Below are 25021 nucleotides of genomic sequence, written 5' to 3'. Positions count from 1 at the left end.
AGATTAATAATCATTTTTTAAAAGGAACGTGAATTTGGTTTGACTCTATAATAAAGACTGTCAAACAGCTGGTAGCAATATTTCTAGAATATAAAGAATCCCATCAACTCTGTATCCTTCAATATCCCGAGTTTTTCTAGATAGTTTATATTTACAGCAAATATCAGTGCCAACGTGTAATGCGAATATTATAGATATAAAATAAAAGAACTAAATTGGGTCAACAAGAAGAAATGGTAAGAAATGTGTAGGAAATGAGTAATTTATCAGCATAACCACTACCACATGGTATAAGCTTGCCACAAATTTTTAAAGCTTTTGCAATATTCTTTCTGCTTGTTCTAGGACAACTTTATGGCCTATAAAACATGGATTGGTTATGGTAGTTAAAATGCACTTGCCCTAAAAAGCCTGATCCAACTTGAGTGTGGCAAAAATCCAAGAATCAGCCAGGCATTTAGGTGTGCTTACAGCAAAGGGCACTTGCCCACATTTGGGACTGGTGCTAATAACGTCCTGGGCAGTTGGAAGTAGAAGCAGACTCATCAAGGTTTTCTTCCCCTTATGATGGCAGCCATCGTAATCATATGATTAACCATAATCATAACCATGAGGTTGATCTCACTTTAAAAATGGGCACTAACTTGGGAAGTACAGTATATGATTATTCTTTAAGGTCCCAAGGGTCCAATGAGGCAACAATGATTTCGTACCAGAAATAAGCGGGATATACTGTACATGTAAGCCAGGGCATCTGGAAAAGTCCAGATCAACCTAGTCTCCATAACTGGACACACCTTCCCTCCGGTATAGAAAACTACATTGAACAGTTCTGGAACTCTTGGCAGCTATCCATTATCCGTATTGGTGAAAATGAACACAATAGAGACTCACTTCTTTACTTACTTTGATGCGCCAATACCAGGACTGAGGGATTAAAGGGGAACAAAAGTGGCCAGATGCTTCAGAGGAGTCCATGCTGGGCTGCTAGGGACGACAGTGCCTTTAACTCTTTCAAAGATAGGGAAACTCGGGTCAACAGGTCCCTTCGTGAATACATCTTTTTTTTTTTTTTATGTTTATTGTTTATTTTTGAGAGAGAGAGACAGAGACAGAGCGTGAGTTGGGGAGGGGCATAGAGAGAGGGAGACACAGAACCTGAAGCAGGCTCTAGGCTCTGAGCTGTCAGCACAGAGCCCGATGTGGGGCTCGAACCCACGAACCACAAGATCATGACCTGAGATGAAGTTGGATGCTTGATCATGACCTGAGCCAAAGTCGGACGCTTAACCAACTGAGCCACCCAGGTGCCCCATGGGTACATAGCAGCATGAATTGGTCCTGTTCCAGTTAAGGCTTCTTATATTCTAATACCAGGCTATGGGTTCTAGGCCACCGGGCCAACCTATTCTTCAGACTGCCAACCGGGCTCTTTTCAAAGAGAATATTTGAGATATTCGGTATCTGTAGTATTTAACCAAGTTTACTACCTCAAATTAAACACCTTCCAAAATTACCAATGACAGAAGTGAAACACTTAATGCTAGGTCATATAATGGTGTATAAATATGAGACTACATTTGCTAATGGATAACATTTTTTATGTTGATTCACTGCTTAGAAGATAATTATAGTTTCCACACCTAAGGAAATGGACCTCATAAAAACTGCCTCGTCTTGTTCTCACCTCCCTCAAAATAATTTAACATTTCCACCCTGTCTGGCCTATTCTTCCTGATACAGCAAACTGACTACTGATATTTATCTCCAGAGCTGACTGTTCAACACAATAGCCAGGAGCCGCACGCGGCTACTGACCGCTTGAAATGCAGCCGCTCCAAATGGAGATGTGTTGGAAGTGTAAAATATATACCAGATGTTGAAGGTTTAGTATGAAACAAAAAAGGACTAAATACCGCATTAATAATTTTACATGACTTACATGGAGCGATAATATTTGGGGAAAACGTGGGGCGCCTGGGTGGCGCAGTCGGTTAAGCGTCCGACTTCAGCCAGGTCACGATCTCGCGGTCCGTGAGTTCGAGCCCCGCGTCAGGCTCTGGGCTCAGAGCCTGGAGCCTGTTTCCGATTCTGTGTCTCCCTCTCTCTCTGCCCCTCCCCCGTTCATGCTCTGTCTCTCTCTGTCCCAAAAATAAATAAACGTTCAAAAAAAAAAAAAAGAAAAAAATTAAAAAACAAATATTTGGGGAAAATGGGTTAGCTAAAATACCTTTTAAAAATGATTCTCACTGCTCTCATTTTGCCTTTTTTAGCCTTGCTACTAGAAAATTACGAATTACATAGGGGGTTTGCATTATAGTTTAGTTGGACAATGATGATCTGGAAGTCTTCTAGATCATGAGATTCCTCTGGAAGATTTAAATTTACCGCTTTATCAACCTTTATTCAATAATAGTGAAGGGAGAGGTGCATAACACTCCAAGGTTGTCTTTCTCCCCCTCCATTCATCAATACACCATATTGTTACGAGTTAAGAAAAACAGTTGTAAGACAGTCGCTGTGCGCTAGATATTGGGGTAGCTGATGTCCCATATACACAGAAACACCCAGACACAAAGCTGTAAAGCACGAAAGCTGCTTCCTCCGCCTTGAGTGAGAGATGCTGACAGGTTGTCTTAGCATTTGGCTAACGTGCTGCTTTGTTTTCTTTCCCATAACCTCTCTTCCTTCTTACCAAAACCCAAACACTGGGCTATTATATAGCACCTGCTGAGAACCTGCCCAACATTGCTGATGGCCCATGTCAGGGGTCTTTTGACCATGAATATCCTAAAATAAGCCGGTTCTACCTGCCTGGAGGGTCTTGGTTCATCTGACCCTTGATACACCCGGAGGTAGTGCTGGTGGACACACATGTTGAGGGCCTTGGAGTGCTAATGATTCTTTTGTTTTAAATATAGAACAAGTATTTAAAAAAAAATTTTTTTTTTTTTAAATTTTTGAGAGACAGAGCGTGAGTGGGAGAGGGGCAGAGAGAGGCGGAGTCATGGAATCAGAAGCAGGCTCCAGACTCTGAGCTGTCAGTGCAGAGCCCGACGCGGGGCTCGAACTCATGAACTGTGAGATCATGACCTGAGCCGAAGCTGGCCGCTTAACCGACTGAGCCACCCAGGCGCCCCTCTTTTTTTTTTCAAGTGTATTTATTTATTTTGAGAGAGAGAGAGAGAGAGAGAGAGAGAGAGAGAGAGACCACGTGTTTGTGTGTGCACACGAGCAGGGGAGGGGCAGAGACAGAAGGAGAAAGAGAATCCCAGGCAGGCTCTGCAGTGTCAGCGTAGAGGCCGATGTGGGGCTCGAACTCATGACCTGTGAGACCATGACCCGGGCTGAAATCAGTGGTCTGACTCTTAACTCACTGAGCCCCCTAGGCACCCCGGAGTCCTAATGATGCTTCTAGCCCCAAGTACTGTCAGCCTCAAAACCATCAACATAAAATATTTCTTCTTGTGCCATCCTCAAGAAAAAGAAAAAAAAAAAAAAGCTATCGCAGCCCCACGTAGATATGCTCTCACACATTTTACATCATGAGAAGTCTCTGTCTAATTGTTTCTAGGTGAAAGAGCTTTAATTCCTTGGCTCTTCTTTGTTTGCTCTTCAAACTTCCATTATTTTAATTGCTCTCCTTTGGAATGTCACTGCTAGAATCCAAAGCAGCACTTCTTGGCTCTAACTTGCTCAGGCTGATTTAGGGTTGAGGCAGCACTTTCCATGGCAAGTAGAGTCCAGGCTTCCTGTGACCATGTTTACATGGTGCAGGGGCGACTGATGGGTCCACAGGGGACCACTCCCGGTCACAACCCCCCACGGGGAGCTTTACAAGGCAAGACAGAGCCCCATGCACGATGGGGGCTGAAGCGTGATCAGGATTTCCGAGTTCTGCTCATTGCTATTCTAGACTTCAAACATCTAGGCTGAGTTCCTTGGCAGGACAGTCACGGAAATCAAGAGAATGTGTTACGCTCAAGACCAATGAATAACTAAAATGATGTGGTTCCGTGGTTCACTGCCTGTGAATTTCTCAAAAAGGGGAAACCAACAGAGACACTAAAGTATAAGCAAGAAGTTATTCTTTCAGCCAGCAAAGTCATTTAATACAGGGCCAGTCTTAGGTAAAGCTTCAAAGTTGTATATAAACAAAACAAATGAAAAAAAACTTTTCAGAGTCGAAGTTATAAGAAATACACATTTACGTATCTCAAAGACAACACGAGGTATTTGAGGAGAATAGTTCTCCCCTATACACCTCTGATATAGTGGATAGCTCAATGGATAAAAGCCACCAGATAGCAACACGAATTTCTGCCTCTGGGTTTTTCTAAAATACCAGTGTGATTCTTGCATTAAGGGCAGAACTGCAATTCCACATGTTCCTTAATGCTCAGAGTATTCATTCCAGGTAACTTGATTGTCATAATTATCTGCAGCTCTTTGGTAATAAAGAAGTAAAAAAAAAATCATACTACCATGTTAATTTCTTAGTGTTAACCTATGTACTATGGTTATGCAAGAAGCTAACATGAGGGGAAGCTGGATGAAAGGTGTCAAAGAGCTCTGGACGATCTTTGAAACTCTTCTGTAAATTAAAAACAATTTCCCAAAATACAGAGTTTAAAATATCGTGTTACCACTGAAGAGGCAGTTAAGTATTTGCACAAGAAGATCAAGAGTGGGAAAAGATGTTTTGCAAAAATGCTCTTGTTCCAACAAGAGGCGAGGGGTTGAAAGAGAAAACAAAAACAAAGATTCTTTCAAGCTGTAAAGTCTGATACTAAATATTTAGGTAATTTACTAAGGGTTTCCATGCCAGCAATGGAAACTAAGAGGACAGTTAATGCAGTTAATAGATAAAGTACCCCAGCTCAGTGGTGACTCCAGAATTTCTACATTCAAGGGCAAGAGCTTGCCAGTTTTGCTTGAGGTGTTTTTGGTTGTGCTTTTTATACAAATGCAGCTGTTTTTACCTTTAAGGTCTGCTTTTATTATGGTGATTTAGTGTGGAAGATGAAGGAGATTGCGGGGTTGGGCTGAATCAGTTTGAGAGGGGGCTGTTAGTTATCCACCAAAGTCCACACCCTTCTTTAGTGAATAGGGTTCCTGTTGCCTACACTTCCCAACCTTCCCACCATACATAACAGTGTGAAGGTCAAGTTCTCTTCATCAGTGGAAGTGAGAAGTGCCTGTGTGTGGGTCCATTTCTCAAACATTTACCATCATTCCTCCGCATTCTTTAAAAAAAAATTTGGGGGCGCCTGGGTGGCTTGGTCGGTTGAGTGTCCGACTTCGGCTCAGGTCATGATCTCACGGTCGGTGAGTTCGAGCCCCGCGTTGGGCTCTGTGCTGACAGCTCAGAGCCTGGAGCCTGTTTCAGATTCTGTGTCTCCCTCTCTCTCTGCCCCTCCCCTGTTCATGCTCTGTCTCTCTCTGTCTCAAAAATAAATAAATGTTAAAAAAATAAATAAATAAATACATAAAAATTTGTTTTTAATGTTTATTTTTGAGAGCGAGAGAGAGACAGAGTGTGAGAGGGGGAGGGGTAGAGAGAGAGGAAGACACAGAATCTGAAGCAGGCCCCAGGCTCAGAGCTGTCAGCACAGAGTCCGACCGGGGGCTCGAACTCACAGACTGTGAGATCATGACCTGAGCTGAAGACAGAGGGCCAACCGACTGAGCCACCCAGGCGCCCCTCCTCCACATTCTTTCCCTTCCTCCTGGAACCCAGATGTGGCAGGGACCTTGCCTGAACCCCGAACATGACACCGGGGCCCTAGAATATGGTAGAACATGAGGGCAGAAGGCGCTTTGCATTAAAACTGGGTCTGGACATGCCCTGATCCACCATACAGAAAAGTCTGGTTATCCTGAAGCTGCCATGCTGGAGAAACCACGTGGTAAGACCACATTGGCATGTAGAGAGATGAAGCCTAGCTGTTCCAGTGCCTTCTGTTTGCGTGTTTCCAGCCACAGCACCAGCTGCGTGAGTGAGAAGCCTTCGAGTTGACCCCAGCCAGCCCTGTTATGTCTGACTGCAACCTCACAAGTCCCTGATTGAGAACCACAGAGCAGAGCCTCTCCTGAATTCCTGACTCACAAAACCTTGAGAGATTACAAATGATTGCTGTTGTTCCAAACCACTAGGCTTTGGAATGATTTGTTATGCAGCAAGAGATAACCAGAACAGTCTCTATTATAACAGACTAGCTTTACCGTAATATGCCACTGGTCTAACTCTGCATCAAAATTACCCTTAAAAAGCAAAAATCAAAACAAACTAAAGCCTCTACATTCATTCACATGTGTCATTACTCCTTAAAATTTTATATGTGAAAAAAATTAACAGAATGCTCAAAGCTGAACTGTGGAGCAGAGACTCCGGTTTCTGATTTCTAGTCCATTATTCCTTGTACTTGGATATAGATTCATAAAACAGTAAGGCAGAAAAGGACCTTAGAGATCAGGAAATGCACTTAAACATAAGCTCCCTACATACAGCACATGGTTCCAGTGTGCCAAAGGGCCTACATAGTGTGTGTGTGTGCGTGCGTGCGTGTGTGTGTGTGTGTGTGTGTGAAGGACTGATTATATACCCAACTGTGTGTATAGAAAGAACTCAGAGGACCAGCCAGAAATTAGGTGATGACATAACACTTCCTCTCTTGGTTGCAGGGTTTGCATTTCTGCCCGGGCTCTGTACCACCAAGGTTGGTATTATAATCTTTGGGTTTCAGGTTTCCTCATGTATAAATTAGGTGGCTGGACTACATGATTTCCTCAGGTCTCATCCAACCTTTGGGATATGAGTCCAACCCTGAAATAAACAGCAAGTCCATTCCTAGCTGGAATCACAGCATAAGCAGTCACTGCAAAGTAACAATTTTCTTCGAGATCCTACCAATGTCAGGTCTTAGCTGCTGAAATATATGACGTCGACTCTGCCGAGGCTAAAAGTCTCTACTTTTAATTTAGATTAAATAATAATCTATGCTTCACTTCCTATATTCACTTTGAATAGCACCTTCCTGTTAGGATGGAAATATCAGTTTCAGGGCAGTAACTAACAATGATAGCTGTACATTAAGGCTCTGTCGGGTATTGAACACACTCAGTTCCTAAAACATCTCTGTACAGTTGAAAGGGAGGCATTAGGGTAAATAACATTTGCTGGGGGGGATAAAAGGAGGAGGAAGAAGAGGGGAAATTCAAGGGACTAACAATAGCACTCTGAGTAAATAAATCCATCCCCAAAGTACACTAAACATTTTCTTAGAGAAAAAGAGGAAGAGAATTCAAAGTGTCAACAACAGAGATCTGAGTAAATATATCCATCTAGGAGGTACAATATGAAACTATTAAATGTCATGTCCTTTCAAATTCTTATGGGCGTAGAAAATCATCATAATATACAGTTTAGTACAATGCGTGGCTTATAAGACACGTGTACCATATGATTCCAGTTTTGAATTTAAAATGCCACTTATTTATTATCCACATTAGAAAAAGATTAAGGTAGTGTATAATAAAATATTAACACTGGTTTTACCAAGTAGGAAAATGGAGGATTTCTTCCTTTGATATTTATCTGTAAATATCACTTTCCTCCATATGTGTATTACTTTTACGATCTGAAAAAAGTTATGTGAGGACATTAAAACTACAACCTCAGTTTGTATGAAATACTTAAATATTTTATATCGAAGTAATTGATTTTTATGTTTCTCAATGAAAAAGAATGCTGAATATATTCTTGCAAATATATTACTGTCACTAAATCAAAATCAAAATCAAATAAAATCAGAATTCAATGTGCAACAGTGTGGAACACACTGCATGCCTCCTTCTCCCCAATTATTCCTCCTAATAAAAGTATTTCTTGCCAATAAAAACTCAAAATGGAAACTGCATTTACTTAGTCAACTTTGGGTCCCTCAAGACTCAGACTAAATTTCACCATTACAGTTGCTAAGCGTAAAATTTGCAAACCTTTATCCCCCCACCCCCCTCAGCCTGCAATAAACCTCAGAAAGAAAGCACATTAAAAGACCGGGCATTCAATACACAACGACCTGGGATTCTAGTTTTCTCCCCAGAATCACAAACTTCAGCTCTCTGGACATTTCCACCTAACTTTAAGGAAAGATCCACACCAAACCAAAACAAGGCAACAACCATTTAAGACACTGCAGTTCAGATGGAGAAGGAAAAAAAAAAATCACCTTCCAGACTAATTCCATGGTTGGATAACTTTTTTCCATGCATCGCATTTATAACAGAACAGATGTAATATATCCCAGCAAGCCGCTGTCCCTGCACAGCGTTGTGAAGGACTCCCTCCCGCCCCCAACTCCCCGCGACAGTTTCTCACAGCAGTGGCCGGTCTCTGGCTGCTCCAAGAGGACACGGGCTCTTTGGACACTTTCACGGTTAGCACCTACCTGTGCTCTTACCCAGGCTAAGCCGCATCGTCTGCCTTCAGCTGATGCAGTGACCTCACTGGGAGCTCAGTCAGGTAAAACAAGAAGCCTTTACTAGTCCGTGCAGTTCCTTCCGCAGAAATATTGCATGAGTCAGCTTTTATCTCTCAAAACCCAACACACAAAGGCTTTACAAAAACCTGATTTGCAACTTTCTCACTGCCTTTTTCCCCCTAGTGTGCAGACCACAGACTTCAGCATCACTAAGAGCCTTAAATGAAACATGACATCATTCAATTGAGAAACAGGACAATAGACACCACTGTGGGTAACTTGAAAATGCACACTTCGCTGAGCAACACCCTGCGACAGCCATTCTTTTGTGAACATCAAATACAACCCACACTCGCCTAAAGCTGCTTGGGCTTCACCTTCCTGGCTCCGGCTACCATTCTCATTAAATTCCACAAAAGAATCAAGATCTTTGGAGCGCTGATATTTTCAAGTTCACTTCCTGAATTATAAGTGTGTTTCACAGTAAATGGACACATCTTTAACATAAGTTTTCAAGTGAAGTTTGCAGGTGGCAGTGAATCACCCAGTTGGAAGACGTCTGGACGTTTCCTTTCCTTTAACAAGATATTTAATACAGTTTTAAGTAGGCAGAGTTAAACATGAATCTATTTAAGCTTCATTTAAAAAAACAAACAGCATTGGGGCGCCTGGGTGGCTCAGCTGGTTAAGCGTCCAACTTTGGCTCAGGTCATGATCTCACAGTTTGTGGGTTCGAGCCCCTCGTCAGCTCTGTGCTGACAGCTCAGAGCCTGGAGCCTGTTTCGGATTCTGTGTCTCCCTCTCTCTGCCCCTCCCCCCACTCTTGCTCTGTCTCTCTTTCTCAAAAAGTAAATAAACATTAAAAAAATTTTTAAAAAGCACTTAAAAATCCACCTGAAGAAAAACACTGAAAATGTAAACTCAAAGGCATTTCTTAGAGAATTCTTATAATTCATAAATATGAAGTAGCAAAGGCAAGATGATCGGACTCCAACCCTTTAGTACAAGAGAACTTCAAATTATTTTGGATTTCAGTTTCCATAAGGCCATCTGTCCTTCTTAAAATGCTATGTGTATTTTTACAGAAAGACCCAAAAGGTTCATATTTGAAAAAGATATCGAGTTCTTTAGATGAAGGGTCTTCAGAAATACAAACTGTTATTGAAAACTGATAGGACTGCAGCACAGAGCTAAAATTCAAATTATGGATTATGTCTACGTACAGACACGGAAATCTACACTATTTCGAAAGATCAAATCCTTTAAATAGAAGTTCCATTTAAAGCATTCATTTGGGGTCATGGAAAATAATATGAGCTGAGCATCTTTAATACAGATATTTCTATCAGACCTATTACATGATTTTAAGCTAACAACATAATAGGATAATTTGTTTCAATGGCGATTTCCTTTCAAATAAGGCAGGACCTATGTAAGGCCACCTAAGTAAGCCATTTTGATGGAAATTGATCCGTCAGTTCAGAGGACAACTTTTAGAATGATTTCTCTTCCACAAAATTCACCAGTTTGATGGAAATCACTAAATCACAGATGCTGAAAAGGCAGTTTGTGAGGAAGGGTCCTCCCGGGACTGTGGGGACTCTCTTAATCCTCCATACTGAGCTCCACAGTGATATCTCTTGCCCCCCAAATAACGTCCCCTAGACCCTTGCCCAAAACCTCCGTTCCTGCTTAGCTAAGAGTCAGTTCAAATCTTACAAGCTCCACCAAATCTTCCATAGCAACTCCGGCCCCCTGCACCTTCTAGTTGTTAAATGGCTCTTTATGATACTCAGAGCATCACGTGGTCTCATATTTCATTATTTTCTAATGGTCTCGTTTCTACCCTGGACCATCAGCTTGCGGAGCTGGGAACCTTCCTATACTGTAGATTTGATCTTCATGTGGAAGATGCAAAAATCTAAATTCTTAGATGGGGGTAGTACATATACAGAGGCTCCTGGCTTTCTCCTGACCCATGTGTTTTGGGTCCTTACCTTCAGATCACAAGTCTTTTATTTTCTACTACAGTATTATTGTACTTGGATTTTTTTTTTTTTTTTTTTTGCCAAGAAACATTTTTTAAAAGCCATTTCTGAGAGATGCTGTGTACATTACAGCAAGACTGTATCCAGTGTGGATGCTGGGCAGTCTGTAAACTTCTGCATTAACCAAGTGACCCAACCTGTAGGGCAGCTTTGAAGTGACAGCACAGGGCGTATTTGGTCCCATGGGTTAGTCATTTGTTAGTTCACCTGTGATTCCTGTTTTAGTAAGTAAAGATCTTTCCTAATTCTTGCAAGTAACTGGAACCATTCTCTATCACACCTGCAAACATGGCTGGTTCATAGGATTTTGAATCTAAGCTTTGAAAATCTAACTTAAAAAAAAAAAATCTAGCTTTTTCAGGGCAGGGCACACACACACACACACACACACACACACACACACACACACACACACTTTTTGCCTTTATATTTATCCCAGTACCAAGTGTTTGCTAAGTGAATTAACAAATGAACAAAGCATAAGGCTCAGGGACCTAAGAGCAGAGAGGAAAAGGGAAGGGAAAGGAACATTCTTGGAGAACCATTCAAGGCTCTTTCACAGCTGAGGGCAGAGGAGCCTCCGTGTGTGTGCCTGGGTGTTTTCTCAAGGCCTCTCTGTGTCCCACCTTACTCTGCCATGGCTTTGCTTTCCGGTTCTTCTCATCTCATGTCCCACACGTGGAGTACACAGGCTGGCACCAGCTCTTGTAGGTGCCCTGCTGGACCTCTGTGCACGGAGCAAAATAAATCCCAAGACACGTAAAAGGCACAAACACTGGCATCCTTGCTGCTTCTTCCTGTAGAATTTATTTGCCGATATCAAGAGCAGGGAAAAGGGCTGTTTTTGCTCAGTAAAGTCTCTTTGTAAGGGACAGAGAGATGGGTCGCAGATATATTGCACATTCATGCCTTGTTAGGTGAAAGAGATATACTCTTACTGGAAAGCAGCTCTTGTTAATTCGCTTGTTAATTCGCTTAGGCAATTAGGAAGGACGGGGGCTATTCACAGTAGCCCCACCAGGGCTGGGGGCCCAGGGGTGGAAGAACAGCCCCCACAGGACAGGTCTACAGCACTAACCAGCCAGCGAGCCAAGTGCAGTCCAGCCTTGTGGCCTCATTGGAGGAGGACCAGAAAGCCCCACTATTTAAAAACGTCCTTTCCCAGACATCTGCCACAGGGCGTGCACTTCCGCTATGAGAAACCAGGTCTTTTGGTTTAAGCTAAAAGTTGTCAGTGAACACTCGAATCTATCCCGGGAGGGTTTATGGAGTCATTGCTACCCTAGTATGAATTAGCCTGTGCACGTCCGCGTCCTCCCCAGGAACCGTACAGGTCTTTCAGGAAGGAGGCCACAAGGGGACTGTCCAGGAGGGCTCGGAAGGCTGAGATGGGGAGGCTCAGAGAGCATGCGGTTCTAGGGACTTAACAGGGTCTGACCTAATTGCGATCCTCTGCTGACTTTGCAGCCAGGCAACAGCTCCAAGAAGCTGGGCAACAAAGGGTGAAGGAATGTCCTGGAGAAAGGAAGCAGTGCAAAGGCACACACACTGTTTTTTGAACGCAAGGGAAGATTTTTGCTTCCTAAAACCAATACCGGATAAAGCAGATTTAGAATACAATCCTACATTTTCAGATACAGAGGTGCTAGGAGTTACAAGGGGGTACTTCAAACCACAACTAATATTTTATACACAGCATGTAACAATATAAATGCTGGGAGTGGGGAGGGGGGGGGCTGTTTATCTGGTGATTTAAGATCTTGCCATTTCCCAAACTGGTGAAACCAACCATTTTCTAAAGCACAGGACACTGACAAAACATTCTTAAGGGCTTTTTTTTTTTTTTTTTTTTTTAGCCCATTAGAGCTTTTTTCTTTGATAGAAAAAGGCAGATTACATTTTTCTGAGTGCATACCACAGAATAAATATGATAAACACTCGAGCCAGTCGCCTGCCAAGAACTGCCACATCCCCACTGATGTCCCTTAGAAGGATACACTGACCTTCCTCCTGAAAATGAGATGTAATGTACTAACACCCTTCTGCATTGCAGGTGTTTATTAAAAATCTATATACACTCCTCCAGACCGTCTACTCTAAACCCAGAAAATGTCACTAGCCATAAATTCTGCCTTGCGATTGTTATACAAACCAAAGTATATACTTTGTTAAACAAACACAAAAGCTAATCTGGTTTTTTCTTTCTCAAAGATGATTTTCAAAGTGAAATAATTTTAATCGTGAGTTTATCTTCACGAATTTAAAAAGTGGTTGCTCTTAACAAAAGGTACAGATGTAAGGCAGACAAAAGCACTTACGTATAGGGGAAATTAAATGCAGGTATTATTTTTTTTGTTGTTAGTCCTGGAGTATTGAACATAATAATAGAAACCAAAGTATAAATAATAAATGGTTTCCAGTACTCAGATCTTCCAACTGAAAACAATTCTTCACCCCCTACTGCACTAAAATGTCAGTATCAAGTCACGGTCATATGAATTTTAGAAAAGAAATATACAACGCGTACTATTCACACTTTCTCACAGTCACCCTTACCTTGCAATCAAGTCATATTTTCAGGTCTCGGTCATATGTCAGTCTGCCATGAAAGCCAACTGAGATTGCCTAAAATCCTGCTGTTTCTGGAGTGTTCCTCCATCGGCTCATTTCTCTGAGTCTAGGACAATCATTAGCTCTGTTTTTCACTTTGTTCTTTTATTAGGCTATTTCGGTCTTTATTGTCCAGAGACGATGAAATCAAGTCTTAGTTATTTCTGAACTGAACAATTTTTAGATATTGAGCAAGCAATATGTTACAAATAGTCTCTTGCTTTCAATAGTAGATCAGTCCCATCTTTGAGGACACCATGGGAGGACTCTCTGTGCTAAGCACAATGAACTAATTATCCCTCTAAGAATGCAGTATGTTTCCAGACACATTTTTCTCCAGGAGATAACACACATCTAATCCATTCATAACGAAAGGCATTCAACACACTCTATACTTTTGAAAACACTCTTTTTAAAAAAAAATGTACTTGAACTTGTAGGAAGGGCTTGGATACTCTATTGATACCCTGCAGCGCTGTTTTCCAAAATAATAATTTAAAAAAAGAATCTATTATTGTTTCAGAGTAACAACCGTGGGGGTTCATAACCTTTATGTGAACTGGCAAAACCATTTCAGATGCTGGCAGAGAAGAGAGACAAATCCCCTGGCCAGCCATTCCCCCCCACAGCTGTAAGGCCATGGAGTGACAGGGAGGGACACAGCCAGGTGGACATCACCAGCGGCACCCCTAGCCTGTAGACTCTGTAAAGCCGTGGTGGGTTCAGAGAGACGATTACCGAAAGCAGCAGAGGTGAGGACTGAGGCTTGCGAGGGAGACACAGACAAGCTGCTCGGAGCAGCTATGAGTCTCCTCTGAACTGGTTCTGAATCTTCCCCATGGTAAGTGCCATCCTTTAGGGTGGCCGCCATCCATCTCCTCCCCCAATCCCAAGGCCACCTTCACTGTCACAAGGGCTGAGGGCTTACCCTGTCAGAGCAAATGGATTCATTACCGGGGAGGCGATCTAATTTCTAGAACTGAAGTGGGGTGGGATGAGCTGTTCGTTTGGCCTCCAGCACCAAGTCACGAGCCCAATCCCATTCAGGCAGAACTTTATAAAAGGCCAAGGACAGATCCCATTCCAGAAAAGCAGAACTTAGTCTTCTCTCAAGGAGTTGCAACGATTTATTACCTTCCAGGATTTCTTTCTTTTTTTTGTTTAACTAAAGAAGGCAATGAGGGCTGCTGAGTGAGATGATATTATTACAAGGATCTTAAACACCCACCTGTTACTGCGGGTACTGATCTTTGCCTGTTAGAGCTTTGGCACACACACAGCAACCACCTGCTGACCCTTCTTTTCCCTTCACACCTTTTCTCGACTTCAACAGTAACAACCACCCTCCTTCACTGGGCTGGGGACCTAGCCGACACCAGGTTCTGTGCTGGCTCGGTGAAGGGGCGCTGGCTCTGCCTTCTGGACGTTCCTGCCTAGCGGGACTGGACGAGCATTAGATAGTTAATGACAGGTGGGAGGACTGTGAGGCATCAGCTGTCACTAGAAACTATACATAGGCACCTGCTCCGTTTTCCTAACCTGCCTCTGCTCCTATCTTCAGGCTGCCCTTCAGGTGATATTAACATTGGATGGTACCTTCAGGTTGACGGTAAAATCGAGCTCCGTGAGGCAGCCTGCACTTAGGTTCTCCTTTCAGTCTTGGAGAGTGAGCTCCGTTGGACTCATCCTTCGTCTTCCATTTAATTACTTGGTAACCAGGCGGAGAGCCAAATTTGCTGGAAGTTTTTGTGAGTCTAGGCGCTTGCCTGCTTCCTAGTTCCCACAGAGATACATGAAGTAACTTGTTTATGTTGAGAGAACAAAGGAAGGGAAACAGAGCTCTCTGTTCGGCTACAGGTTTAATCCTAATTAGGCCAAGAAACAAGTGTAACCCAATTCACTTTGGTTTATTCTGAATAGAAATCTTTGAATCCTATACAAGCATAGGAAAGAAAAACAGAAAAAAAAAAAAAAAAAAAAGGAGAAAAAGCCAGAATATTCGTACTGGCGGTTGAGAGGTGGGATTGTGGGGGAGACCCCTCATTACCCACTGATTTAGTCTCTACATTTTCTTTAATGAATATGTATTGCTTGTGGAATCAAAGTAGAAGAACACAGTTAATTTATGTGCTAGTTATTTCCCATGTGCTGACGCCTCCACACCCCCTCCCCCCGATCTTTTTCTGCCCTGCTCTGCCCAGGTCTGTGCCCTCTGCCCCCTGCCAGCTGGCTTTAAGCTGGGCTTGGCCCACCAGAAGCCCCAATATTATGAGGTAGGAGGAGAGGGAAAGGGGGGCATTTCTTCCCACGCCCTGGCTGATGAGGGGCCTGCTGGCAGCCAGCCTCCATGGTTCTGGCTCTCACTGGGCTCCTGTGTCCCTTGGGGGTCCCTGTGGGTTGTCTCCAAGAACAGCGTCAGGCTGCCTGCTGTTGCTTCAGTCTCTGGGTGCTTTACACCCTTGCTGCCTCCTTTGGTCCCACCACCGTTAATAAAGTAACCCCTTCATTAGAGTCTCCACTTGAGGGGCGCTCAGTTGATTCAGCACCCGACTCCGGCTCAGGTCATGATCTCACGGTCAGTGGGTTCGGGCCCCACGTCGGGCTCTGTGCTGACAGCGCGGAGCCTGGAGCCTGCTTTGGATTCCTGGGTCTCCCCCTCTCTCTCTTCCTCCCCCACTCCTGCTCTCTCTCTGTCTCTCAAAAATAAACGTTAAAAAAAAAACCAACCTCACTTTGAACCAGCTGAGCTACTTCAGTTTCTTGCCAGGTCCCTGGCTGGTACAATTTTTTTTTTTAATTATTTTTAAAATTTATTTATTTGGAGAGAGAAAGCATGAGTAGGGGAGGGGCAGAGAGAGAGAGAGAATCCTAAGCAGGCTCTGCACTGTCAGCACAGAGCCCAACACGGGGCTCGAACCCACAAACCGTTTGATGATGACCTGAGCCGAAGCCGGAAGGCCAACCAACTGAGCCACCCAGACGCCCCTACAGTTTTATACTTAACTCTAGAACCTCTGGTCTGAAAAGCTGATAGCAGTTGGACTTCCCATGCTTAGTCAGAAGGCTGACCATCAGGTTTTTACTGGGTGGAATACTGTCAAATCTAAGCCCTTTTTTGATTTATGGCCTGCTTGATTCATCTCAATGAAATACACATTTGCTTAGAACCTACTCTATGCCAGAAATATTATTTTTGAATTTGCTGTCTACTGATATAATTCATTGCCTCAGCCATATTTATTAAGGAGCTACTACGTGCCAGGCACTGTCTTAAGTGCAAAAAGATACACCAATGAACACTTAACAATCCCTGCCTTTATGGAGTTTATTTTGAGTAGGGGATATATGGATTTTAATCCTCGGATAACAGTACATCAATATTGGAAAGATACTTTGAGTTTTTCTAATCTAATCCCTTATCTGGCGTTTAAGCAATCACTTAAGAGTAGCTCCCCAGAGAGGCCCGGTCTCTGCTTGGGTCCTGTTAGTTACTGGCGATTTGATCCCTGCTCAAAGAGTGCATTACACTTTGGGCGGTCCTAATCTTTAGAGTATATTCTCACCTTTAGCTGAAGTTCTTGAACTTCTGCAAGGACCACTTCAGGAAACCTAAGACAGATCACACCTCACCCCCCATTTTGAAGTTCCTTGATTATTTGAGATGCTATCAGGTCTCCCACTCGTATTTGCCTCTTCATTCAGATGTTTATTGGGTAAGTACCCTAAATGACTCCTGGAGGCAGGGTTCAGTGGGGTGGGAATGGCTTGTTGTCCCTTGCGCTGTGGAGAGCGTGCTTAAAAATGGCGCCACCCTGTGACCACCTTCTCCACGAGTCTCGAGATCTTGCCTTCCTATGGCTTCCACCAAAGTATTTTCAGAATTTTAATCTTTATGCCAACTTACTACTGTAAAAAGTGTTGAAAAAGACACCATCCCTCTGGGGAGTAAATGTTCTCCCTGCTCCTCCTAGGCCATATTTTTAGAGGCAGCAACAATGCCCTGTCTCCGAAAGACACAGAATGTGGCCCCGGGAGACAGACCCTGGACAATCACATGAAGGAGTGATGAATTCTATTATGAGATGTGTGCTATGCAAGGAAAGCACGGGGTGCAATGGAAACACATCAAGGGGGACCATACCTGGTTTGGGGCGGTCAGGGAAAGCGGCCTTGTGGGAGGGATGTGTGAACTAACGTCTGAAGGCTGAGAAGAAGCTAACTTGGGGAAGCCAGGCAGAGGGAAGAGAGAGACCATCCAGGTGGTTGCATGTCCCGTAAGTGCAAACTGCTGGTATACTTTCCATTTCACCCACGGTGGCCACTGGAGGGGACATTTTTGCCCCCGGACAACCTTGTTTACAAATATACTGTGGCATTAAGTAACTAGGGTTGCATACTTCTTATTAAAGTATGTTCTAGTTTCTTTCCCTACTCTGGGGTGATCCCATCCTCCCATCTGAACGTACCAGCCCCTCTCTTCTCGACTCTTCTTCCGCCCCTTCCAGACACTGGGCAGAGCTGCCAGGGCAGTGTCCCTGACTCCGTCCTTGCCCAACCACTTGGACAGGGCCCCTTGTAAGGTATGGTTATGGCGTATCACGCTGTCAATGTCCCTGCCCAGCATTTTTATCCAAGTATAATCAGGTTAAAATGAACGTCAGAGGAGCCCTAAAACAAGAAGGGTCACCAAAGGACAGGATGGGGGAGGGGGTCACCCCACTCTGTTTGTCTTTACTACTTCCAGGGGACTTAGGGATTGACTGCGTGCATTTGACCCTGGAGCACTTCCCAGGACCAGCTGGTCACCTTTCCTAGGAGATACAAAGTGAGGGACAACTTCCTAGTGCTGGTGTGGCTCCAAACATGACATCTGCTGGGGAGTCTGTGAAAATTAGGACATAACAAGATGGCAGACCCCAATGAACTAAGCTGCCCTGAGAGTACCGGGGAGCTAATTTCACAAGGACCGTCGGTTACCACCCTAGCGGTGTGAGAATAAAAGTCACTCCCCAAACGGAACTTATTCTATGCGATCCAAACCATCATTTACTCCTCCTGAAATGATGGGTGGAAAGGACACAAGGCCCTGAGTTGAGATGTGTGGAATCTCAGCTCTACTGACAATTGTGTCCTCTTGGGCAAGTTACCAACCTCTCTCTAGGTCCCCAATGAAAACGCAGGAGTCTACGAGATTTAAGAACGCTTCTAAAATCTATAAACCGGGGCGCCTGGGTGGCGCAGTCGGTTAGGCGTCCGACTTCAGCCAGGTCACGATCTCGCGGTCCGGGAGTTCGAGCCCTGTGTCGGGCTCTGGGCTGATGGCTCAGAGCCTGGAGCCTGTTTCCGATTCTGTGTCTCCCTCTCTCTCTGCCCCTCCCCCGTTCATGCTCTGTCTCTCTCTGTCTCAAAAATAAATAAACGTTAAAAAAAAATTTAAAAAAAAAAAAAAAAGACGCTCCTGGAATAGTGGAGTAGTGGTAACGTAAAAGTCAATGTAACCATACGACTGCAAAAATTATGCTCTTATAACACACAGACAATGACAAGCATGGCTAGTTCTAAATTATCCTAGGAGCTCATATACTTTCCACACATGCAATCATGGTGATTAGAACAAATTCACTGTAATGAGTGTCCTGGTCAAGCCTCCATGGAAATTGGGTGGAGAGAGGGGGACAGAGGAGGAGAGAGAAAGAGAGAGTGGAAGGGAGGGAGAGGGCAGCTGTCACATCTCAAGCAACTTAGCTGTGGGGCTCTTCTATGGAAGGGAAGAAAACATAAGAGGAAGGGAACCCTTTCCCCGTAGAGAGAGAGAGGTGAGCACCAGCAGCTTGGGACGGGGGTTGGATGGCCAACCGCGGAATCTAGATATCTCAGGGCAGGGGCTCCCGGGAAGGGAGGCATTCTGGACAAAGGGCAGTGGCAGTGCAGGCAGGGGGAACAGGGAGCCAGGGAGGGAAAGAGAGGGAAAGGAGTCGACAGAAAGGAGATGAGGTCTTCTACCTGTCCTGGTGGGAAGGGACACTGAACCGGCAAGATTTAGTCTTTTATTTTATTTTATTTTTTTTTTTAATTTTTTATTTTATTATTAAAAAAAATTTTTTTTTTCAACGTTTATTTATTTTTGGGACAGAGAGAGACAGAGCATGAACAGGGGAGGGGCAGAGAGAGGGAGACAGAATCGGAAGCAGGCTCCAGGCTCTGAGCCATCAGCCCAGAGCCCGACGCGGGGCTCAAACTCACGGACCGCGAGATCGTGACCTGGCTGAAGCCGGACGCTTAACCGACTGCGCCACCCAGGCGCCCCAAGATTTAGTCTTTTAATTAACGTGACTTGACCCACACCCCCAGGGCTGGTGAGTCCTGGCGTGAGTCTCCCCTGGAAGCTATGATCTGAGGCTGAGCAGGTAGAGTGTGAGGTGAAGACTTTCTTTCAATTCCTTTCAATTGATGAACAACATTTTTAACATCAGGATATTTCCCATAAAAATCCAGATTTTTTTTTTTTCTTTTTTTTTAACTTGGGAGAGTAGCAAATAAAGGAACAATTAACGTCCGTTACCACTGGTGGTACCTTCCTGCTTAGGAGCGATGGGGTGCTGAGCTCACTCCCTTTACGCTGGCTGCGCGCTTTCCCAGTCTGTCCCGGTCCCCACCACCCTTTTCAGTACTGCGCACGTCCCCTCACCCCTTTCCATGACCTGCCTGGCCCTGGAGCCTGGGAGCACTTGACTCTGAGTCACATACACGACCCCATTTGAAGACGACACTGCGTACTAGGTTAGTAGTCCTAGAATGACCGGATTACCGGAAATAATCTGGCAAGGACACTTTACTTCCCGACGGTTTGTAAGTCATATAAAAATGCAACGTAAAGTGGGGCGCCTGGGAGGCTCAGCCGGTTGAGCGTCCGACTTTGGCTCAGGTCGTGATCTCACAGTTCGTGAGTTCGAGCCCCGTGTCGGGCTTGGTGCTGACAGCCCAGAGCCTGGAGCCTGCTGCGGATTCTGTGCCTCCCTGTCTCTCTGCTCCTCCCCTGTTCGCACTCTCTCTCTCTCTCTCAAAAATAAACAAACATTAAAATATGAAACATAAAGAATTTAAAATATCACTCGTCATTTCTCTCTAAAAGCTTGAGGGGGAAGAGGTGCCATCAGACGAGAAACCACCACGGAAAGATTTAGTAAGGGGAGTGTGGGCAAAAGTTTACAGTGGGGGGCGAGGAACATGTCCCTTGCAGGTCAGGAAATTGGAATTGTCTTTACCACTTAACCTCATCAGCTCTCATTTTTGTTTTTCCACCCCTCTTATTAATCAAAACCTTTCCCCTTCCAGGTCTCCGCAAACCTAGCCGTAAGGTTTAGACTTTGTGCAGGGCCCTCTGTGAAGGAACTACGACAGGAGAAACAATTTAATCGGTAATTCTGCCAAACCAAATGCACGAAAAACCGGTATCGTTAAGTTTTTGACATTTATTTATTTATTTATTTAATTTTTTTTTTTCAACGTTTATTTATTTTTGGGACACAGAGAGACAGAGCATGAACGGGGGAGGGGCAGAGAGAGAGGGAGACACAGAATCGGAAACAGGCTCCAGGCTCCGAGCCATCAGCCCAGAGCCCGACGCGGGGCTTGAACTCCCGGACCGCGAGATCGTGACCTGGCTGAAGTCGGACGCTTAACCAACTGCGCCACCCAGGCGCCCCAAGTTTTTGACATTTAAAAGCCCTGCGACGGGAAGACAAAAACCGTGGCCCCAGAAGGATGCCACACTCGGTGCTCTGGCAACACGTGGGGGTCCCTGCCATCTACAGACCCTTGTACAGCTATGGAAGCGGGGAATCTGTTGGTGATACTCTTCTGAACAAGCCAAGGTGGGCTCTAAATGTCAACATTAACATATCATATCCTCGCTTCATAAAACATTACTTCTGTTGTAACTCAAAATAAAAATAGCAGGGCAAGTTAAGACCTAGAAGTGGAGATCCCAGGGGCGCGTGGGTGGCTCAGTTGGTTGATCTTCTGACTCCTGATGGCGGCTCAGGTCATGATCTCACGGGTCGTGGGTTTGAGCCCTGCATCAGGCTCCGTACCGGCAGCGCGGAGCCTGCTTGAGATTCTTTCTCTCTTCCTTTCTCTCTGCTCCTCCTCTGCTCTCTCTCTCGCTCAAAATAAATAAGGTTTAAAAACAAAAAAAACAAACAAAAAAAAAATGTGGAGATCCCAGTACCATCAAAATAAACAAAGGCTGTAAGATTGGGCAAGAAAATAGGAGGAATAAAGAGTCCCCCTAACTTGGAAGGGCATTTGTGCATTTTGATATTGAGCATTTAAGGAGACACCCAGAGGCATGAGTTAATCATCTGCATTTTTCCTAGAAAGGGGGAAAAAAAAAAACCCCATCCTGCACCCTTTACCAGTGTTTCTTTCTTTCTGAACCCTGGAGATAAAAATTTTAACACACAGAGGCCTCAGTGAGGATTTGTGGGCATACCCAAGTCTTTCTGAAGAAGAAATGTCTCTGATATGTGATATCTTCCCTCAGGAGTACCAGGAGGAGGGAATGGGTGAGGGGATAGGAAAACAAAACCAGCTACTTTCCCCTAATCCTGATGTGGCAGAAAAGCCGAGAGCTAAAAGCTTCCCTGAGGGAAAAAGATTCTAGACTGAAGTGGATCAAGTAAGTCTAACAAACTTCAGACTACTTAACTCGCTTACATTGCACAATTGTGAAACGGTGAAACGTGTTTACGAGGCCACGCGCTTTCAGCACACCTCCTAGCTGCCCCCCCACCCCCGCAGCCCCAGGGGGTTCAGGCTCAGGGGGGCCTAGACATTGATGGTGAAGGCCACAGCAAGTCTGGGGAAACCCCACTCCAGGCCAAGTGAGGACAGGTTGGCACCCTTGTCTTTTTTCTGGGATGCTTCTCTGGAAAGCCTGAGAGAAGAAAGTGTTAGAGAGCTGAGGATTCTCTCTCTCTTCTGTGTCAATAAATCCCATTCCATAGTTTTATTTTTTAAAAAAGTTCCTCTAGGGGTGCCTGAGTGGCTCAGTCGGTTAAGCGTCCTTTGACCCAGGTCACGATCTCCTGGCTCGTGAGTTCGAGCCCAGGCTTGGGCTCTGTGCTGACAGCTCGGAGCCTGGAGCCTGCTTTGGATTCTGTGTCTCCCTCTCTCTCTGCCTCTTCCCCACTTGTGCTCTCTCTCTCGAAAATAAACATTAAAAAATTTTTAAAAAGTTCCTCTTGAAGATGAGCTAAACCGTGTATAATTCATGAAACTGAGTGTTTTAACAGCACACCTTCCAGATATACTTTGCATTTCATTCTTTTGTAGAAATTCAGGGATTTTAATGTATTTGGATATTTTAATACACCAGTTACCATATGGTCTTGTCAACCAAATACTTGACAAATGAATTCTGCGATTGTTAGTCCACAGTCTAAACCAGCATTTTTTCAGGGCACAGCACCTCGTAAGGTTATAGACTGAAATGTGTCCTCCCTGCCCCCAAATTCACGGTGAAGCCCAAAGTGCCCTGGGAGATAGGGCTTAAGGAGGTAATTAAGGTTAAATGAGGTCATAAGGTGGGGCCCTAATCTGATAGAACTGGAGTCTTTTTAAGAAGAAGAAAAGACAACAGAGGTCTTTTTCTCTTTCTGCTCCCACACAAAGCGAAGGCCGTGTGAGGACAGAGAGAGAAGGCTGCTGTCCACAAATGGAGAAGAGAGGCCTCACCAGAGACCACCTTGCTGACACCCTGACCTTGGACTTCCAGCCACCAGGAATGGGAGAAAAGAAATGTCTGTCATTTAAGGCACCCAGTCTGGGGTATCCTGTACATGAGCCTGAGTAGATGAATACAATCACCATCAGCTTATGTTTTCAATAAGCAACCCGATTGCTGGGCCCTGACACTAAATCGGAATCTTTAGGGACAGAGCCTGGAATGGGCATTGGTCACTAACTCCCCGGTGATTTTTGTCACTGTAAAGGTTGAGGGTCATTATTTCGGGGGGGGGAGGGGCTCAAGTCTGTTACCAGCTCCCAAACCTCTCCCTCAACCTCCCCTATTCCACCACCCCAAAGAGGAAAAGCTTATGGGGTCAGTGAAAAACTAGAGACCTCAAACGCTTAACATTAGGCTCCCCAAAAGGGGGACAGAAGCTTATAAATAGAACTGGTCAGAAAGGTTGGAGTCAGAGGCAAAGGACTTTGTAGGAAAATTCGCTTCAGTTTCATACTTGGGCTGGTTCTAGAAGGACGAGAGGGGCCCTTTAGATCCACATGAGATCAGTCCAATTCCACTGCAAGAAAACCACACAAAGATTTTGTGTGAAGCAAAGGTAAAGTTAAGAGAACCTTTGTGCTGTGGACACATCTGCCCGCAGGGGCCAGAGAGGTTGGTTGGACACTAGGGGTTCATGCTTGGGAACCTGCTGTCTCCTCCCTCTCCTCCAAGAACCAACTAAGATGGGGTTTTAGCATCCTAAGAGCTAAAAAATGGAGTTGGATTACCAACCATTGAGGATACTTTCAACCCTGAAATTCAAGGGCCTATAGAAAATAAATATTGGCTACTGTTAAAATCTTTTTAAAATCACTCATGAAAATCGCCAAAGTGAAGATTCTACTAAGTCAGTCAAACTAATAACACTTGAACTTAATTGAGTTACATTGTCAGAAATAATAATATATAAATAAGCAAACTGAACGGCACCAAATACTTTCAACTATGCAAAAATGCCACGCAAAACTCTGCAAGTCTCCTAAAATCATGATATTAAACAACCATCAGACACGATTTTCAAAACGGCATATTGTCTGGAAGGTGGGCCCCAAACACTAGGATATTTTTTTCTTAAAGTGATTCTTTTTTTTTTTTTTAAGTTTATTTATTTGGATAGAGAGAAGGAGAGAGCATCCGTGTAAGTAGGGAAGGGGCAGAGAGAGAGGGAGGCAGAGAATCCCAAGCAAGCTCCACACCATCAGCACAGAGCCTAATGAGGGGCCCGAATGCATGAAGCGTGAGCTCATGACCTGAGCTGGATGACGCTCAACCGACTGAGCCACCTGGCTGCCCCTATTTTCTAGATTAAAAAAAAGAAATACTACAAGAAGTACCCTTCAAGTGGAATAGGGCTTTTCTAATGGACAGAATAAAATATTTCAGGTATTGAGTCAAAATCTAAAAGCCCTTATAGATAATTCTGTGTCTCCTAACTTGCTTTGATCTTTAAATTCTGGGAAGGAGGTCTGTAAGGAGAGAGGCAGTATGATTTTCTTCGTCGTGAGTCTGAAAGCCTGGGTGTGGCTGTCCCTCCCTGGCAGCTGGGACCTTTCCAAGTACACCAGTCATTTTCTCATATGAAGGCCACACAGATAGGGAGAATGGTGAAGGGCAAAACACCCATCTAGGTGAAGTCCTTTGGTTTTTGCAGGCACAAAGGAGAGAAGTGTTGTTGATGGTCAGAAGTTGCCAGTGTCCTTCAGAAGGTGCTCCACGCACTGGAGCTTTTGAGAACCACCGTGTTATCCAGTCACGCTGGTGAAGAGCCAAAAGATGTGTGTGTCTTGTGGCTGAAAGTTTAGTTTGTATTTTATTTTATTTATTCAGCTGGTTAGTTTGTATTTTAAAGATATAATGGCTAACCTGGTGCTGCTGAGGGGTGAATTATGGAGTGAAATATACCTAATTTCAAATCTCAGATCTATAACTTACTGTACGATCATGGACTTGAATTTCAATGAAACTCGGTCCCTTTAAAATCAGGGACCATCTTATTTCACAGGGTTCCCATTTGATTTAAGTGATAGGAGACTTAAAACCACCACGGTGCATGGCACCAGGAGGCATCCAATCACGTTAGTTTTCTTCCT

The 25021-nt window shown here is 44.3% G+C and overlaps 1 protein-coding gene across 7 annotated transcripts in view; it reads right to left on the bottom strand.

Annotated features, from left to right (window-relative positions):
• PLEKHG1 (pleckstrin homology and RhoGEF domain containing G1) overlaps window positions 1-25021 on the bottom strand; it is a 234887-nt gene that overhangs the window by 101646 nt on the left and 108220 nt on the right. Inside the window, exon 1 of one of the 7 annotated variants that reach the window (XM_086708117.1) lies at window positions 13088-13737. The exons of 4 other annotated variants lie outside the window; for them this stretch is intronic. Coding sequence is in view for 1 of the 3 variants with exons in the window: in XM_086708115.1 (XP_086564241.1) it covers window positions 8451-8478 (28 nt within the window). In the remaining 2 variants the exon portion in view is untranslated. 2 more of the 7 variants (XM_086708115.1, XM_086708118.1) reach the window with 2 other exon arrangements.

The sequence above is a fragment of the Puma concolor genome, chromosome B2, assembly GCF_028749965.1.
Source record: "Puma concolor isolate L17-30 chromosome B2, mPumCon1.1.hap2, whole genome shotgun sequence".
Lineage (NCBI taxonomy): Eukaryota > Metazoa > Chordata > Mammalia > Carnivora > Felidae > Puma > Puma concolor.
The sequence above is the reverse complement of the archived record's forward strand: the minus strand, read 5'-3'. Positions and strand labels throughout refer to the sequence as shown.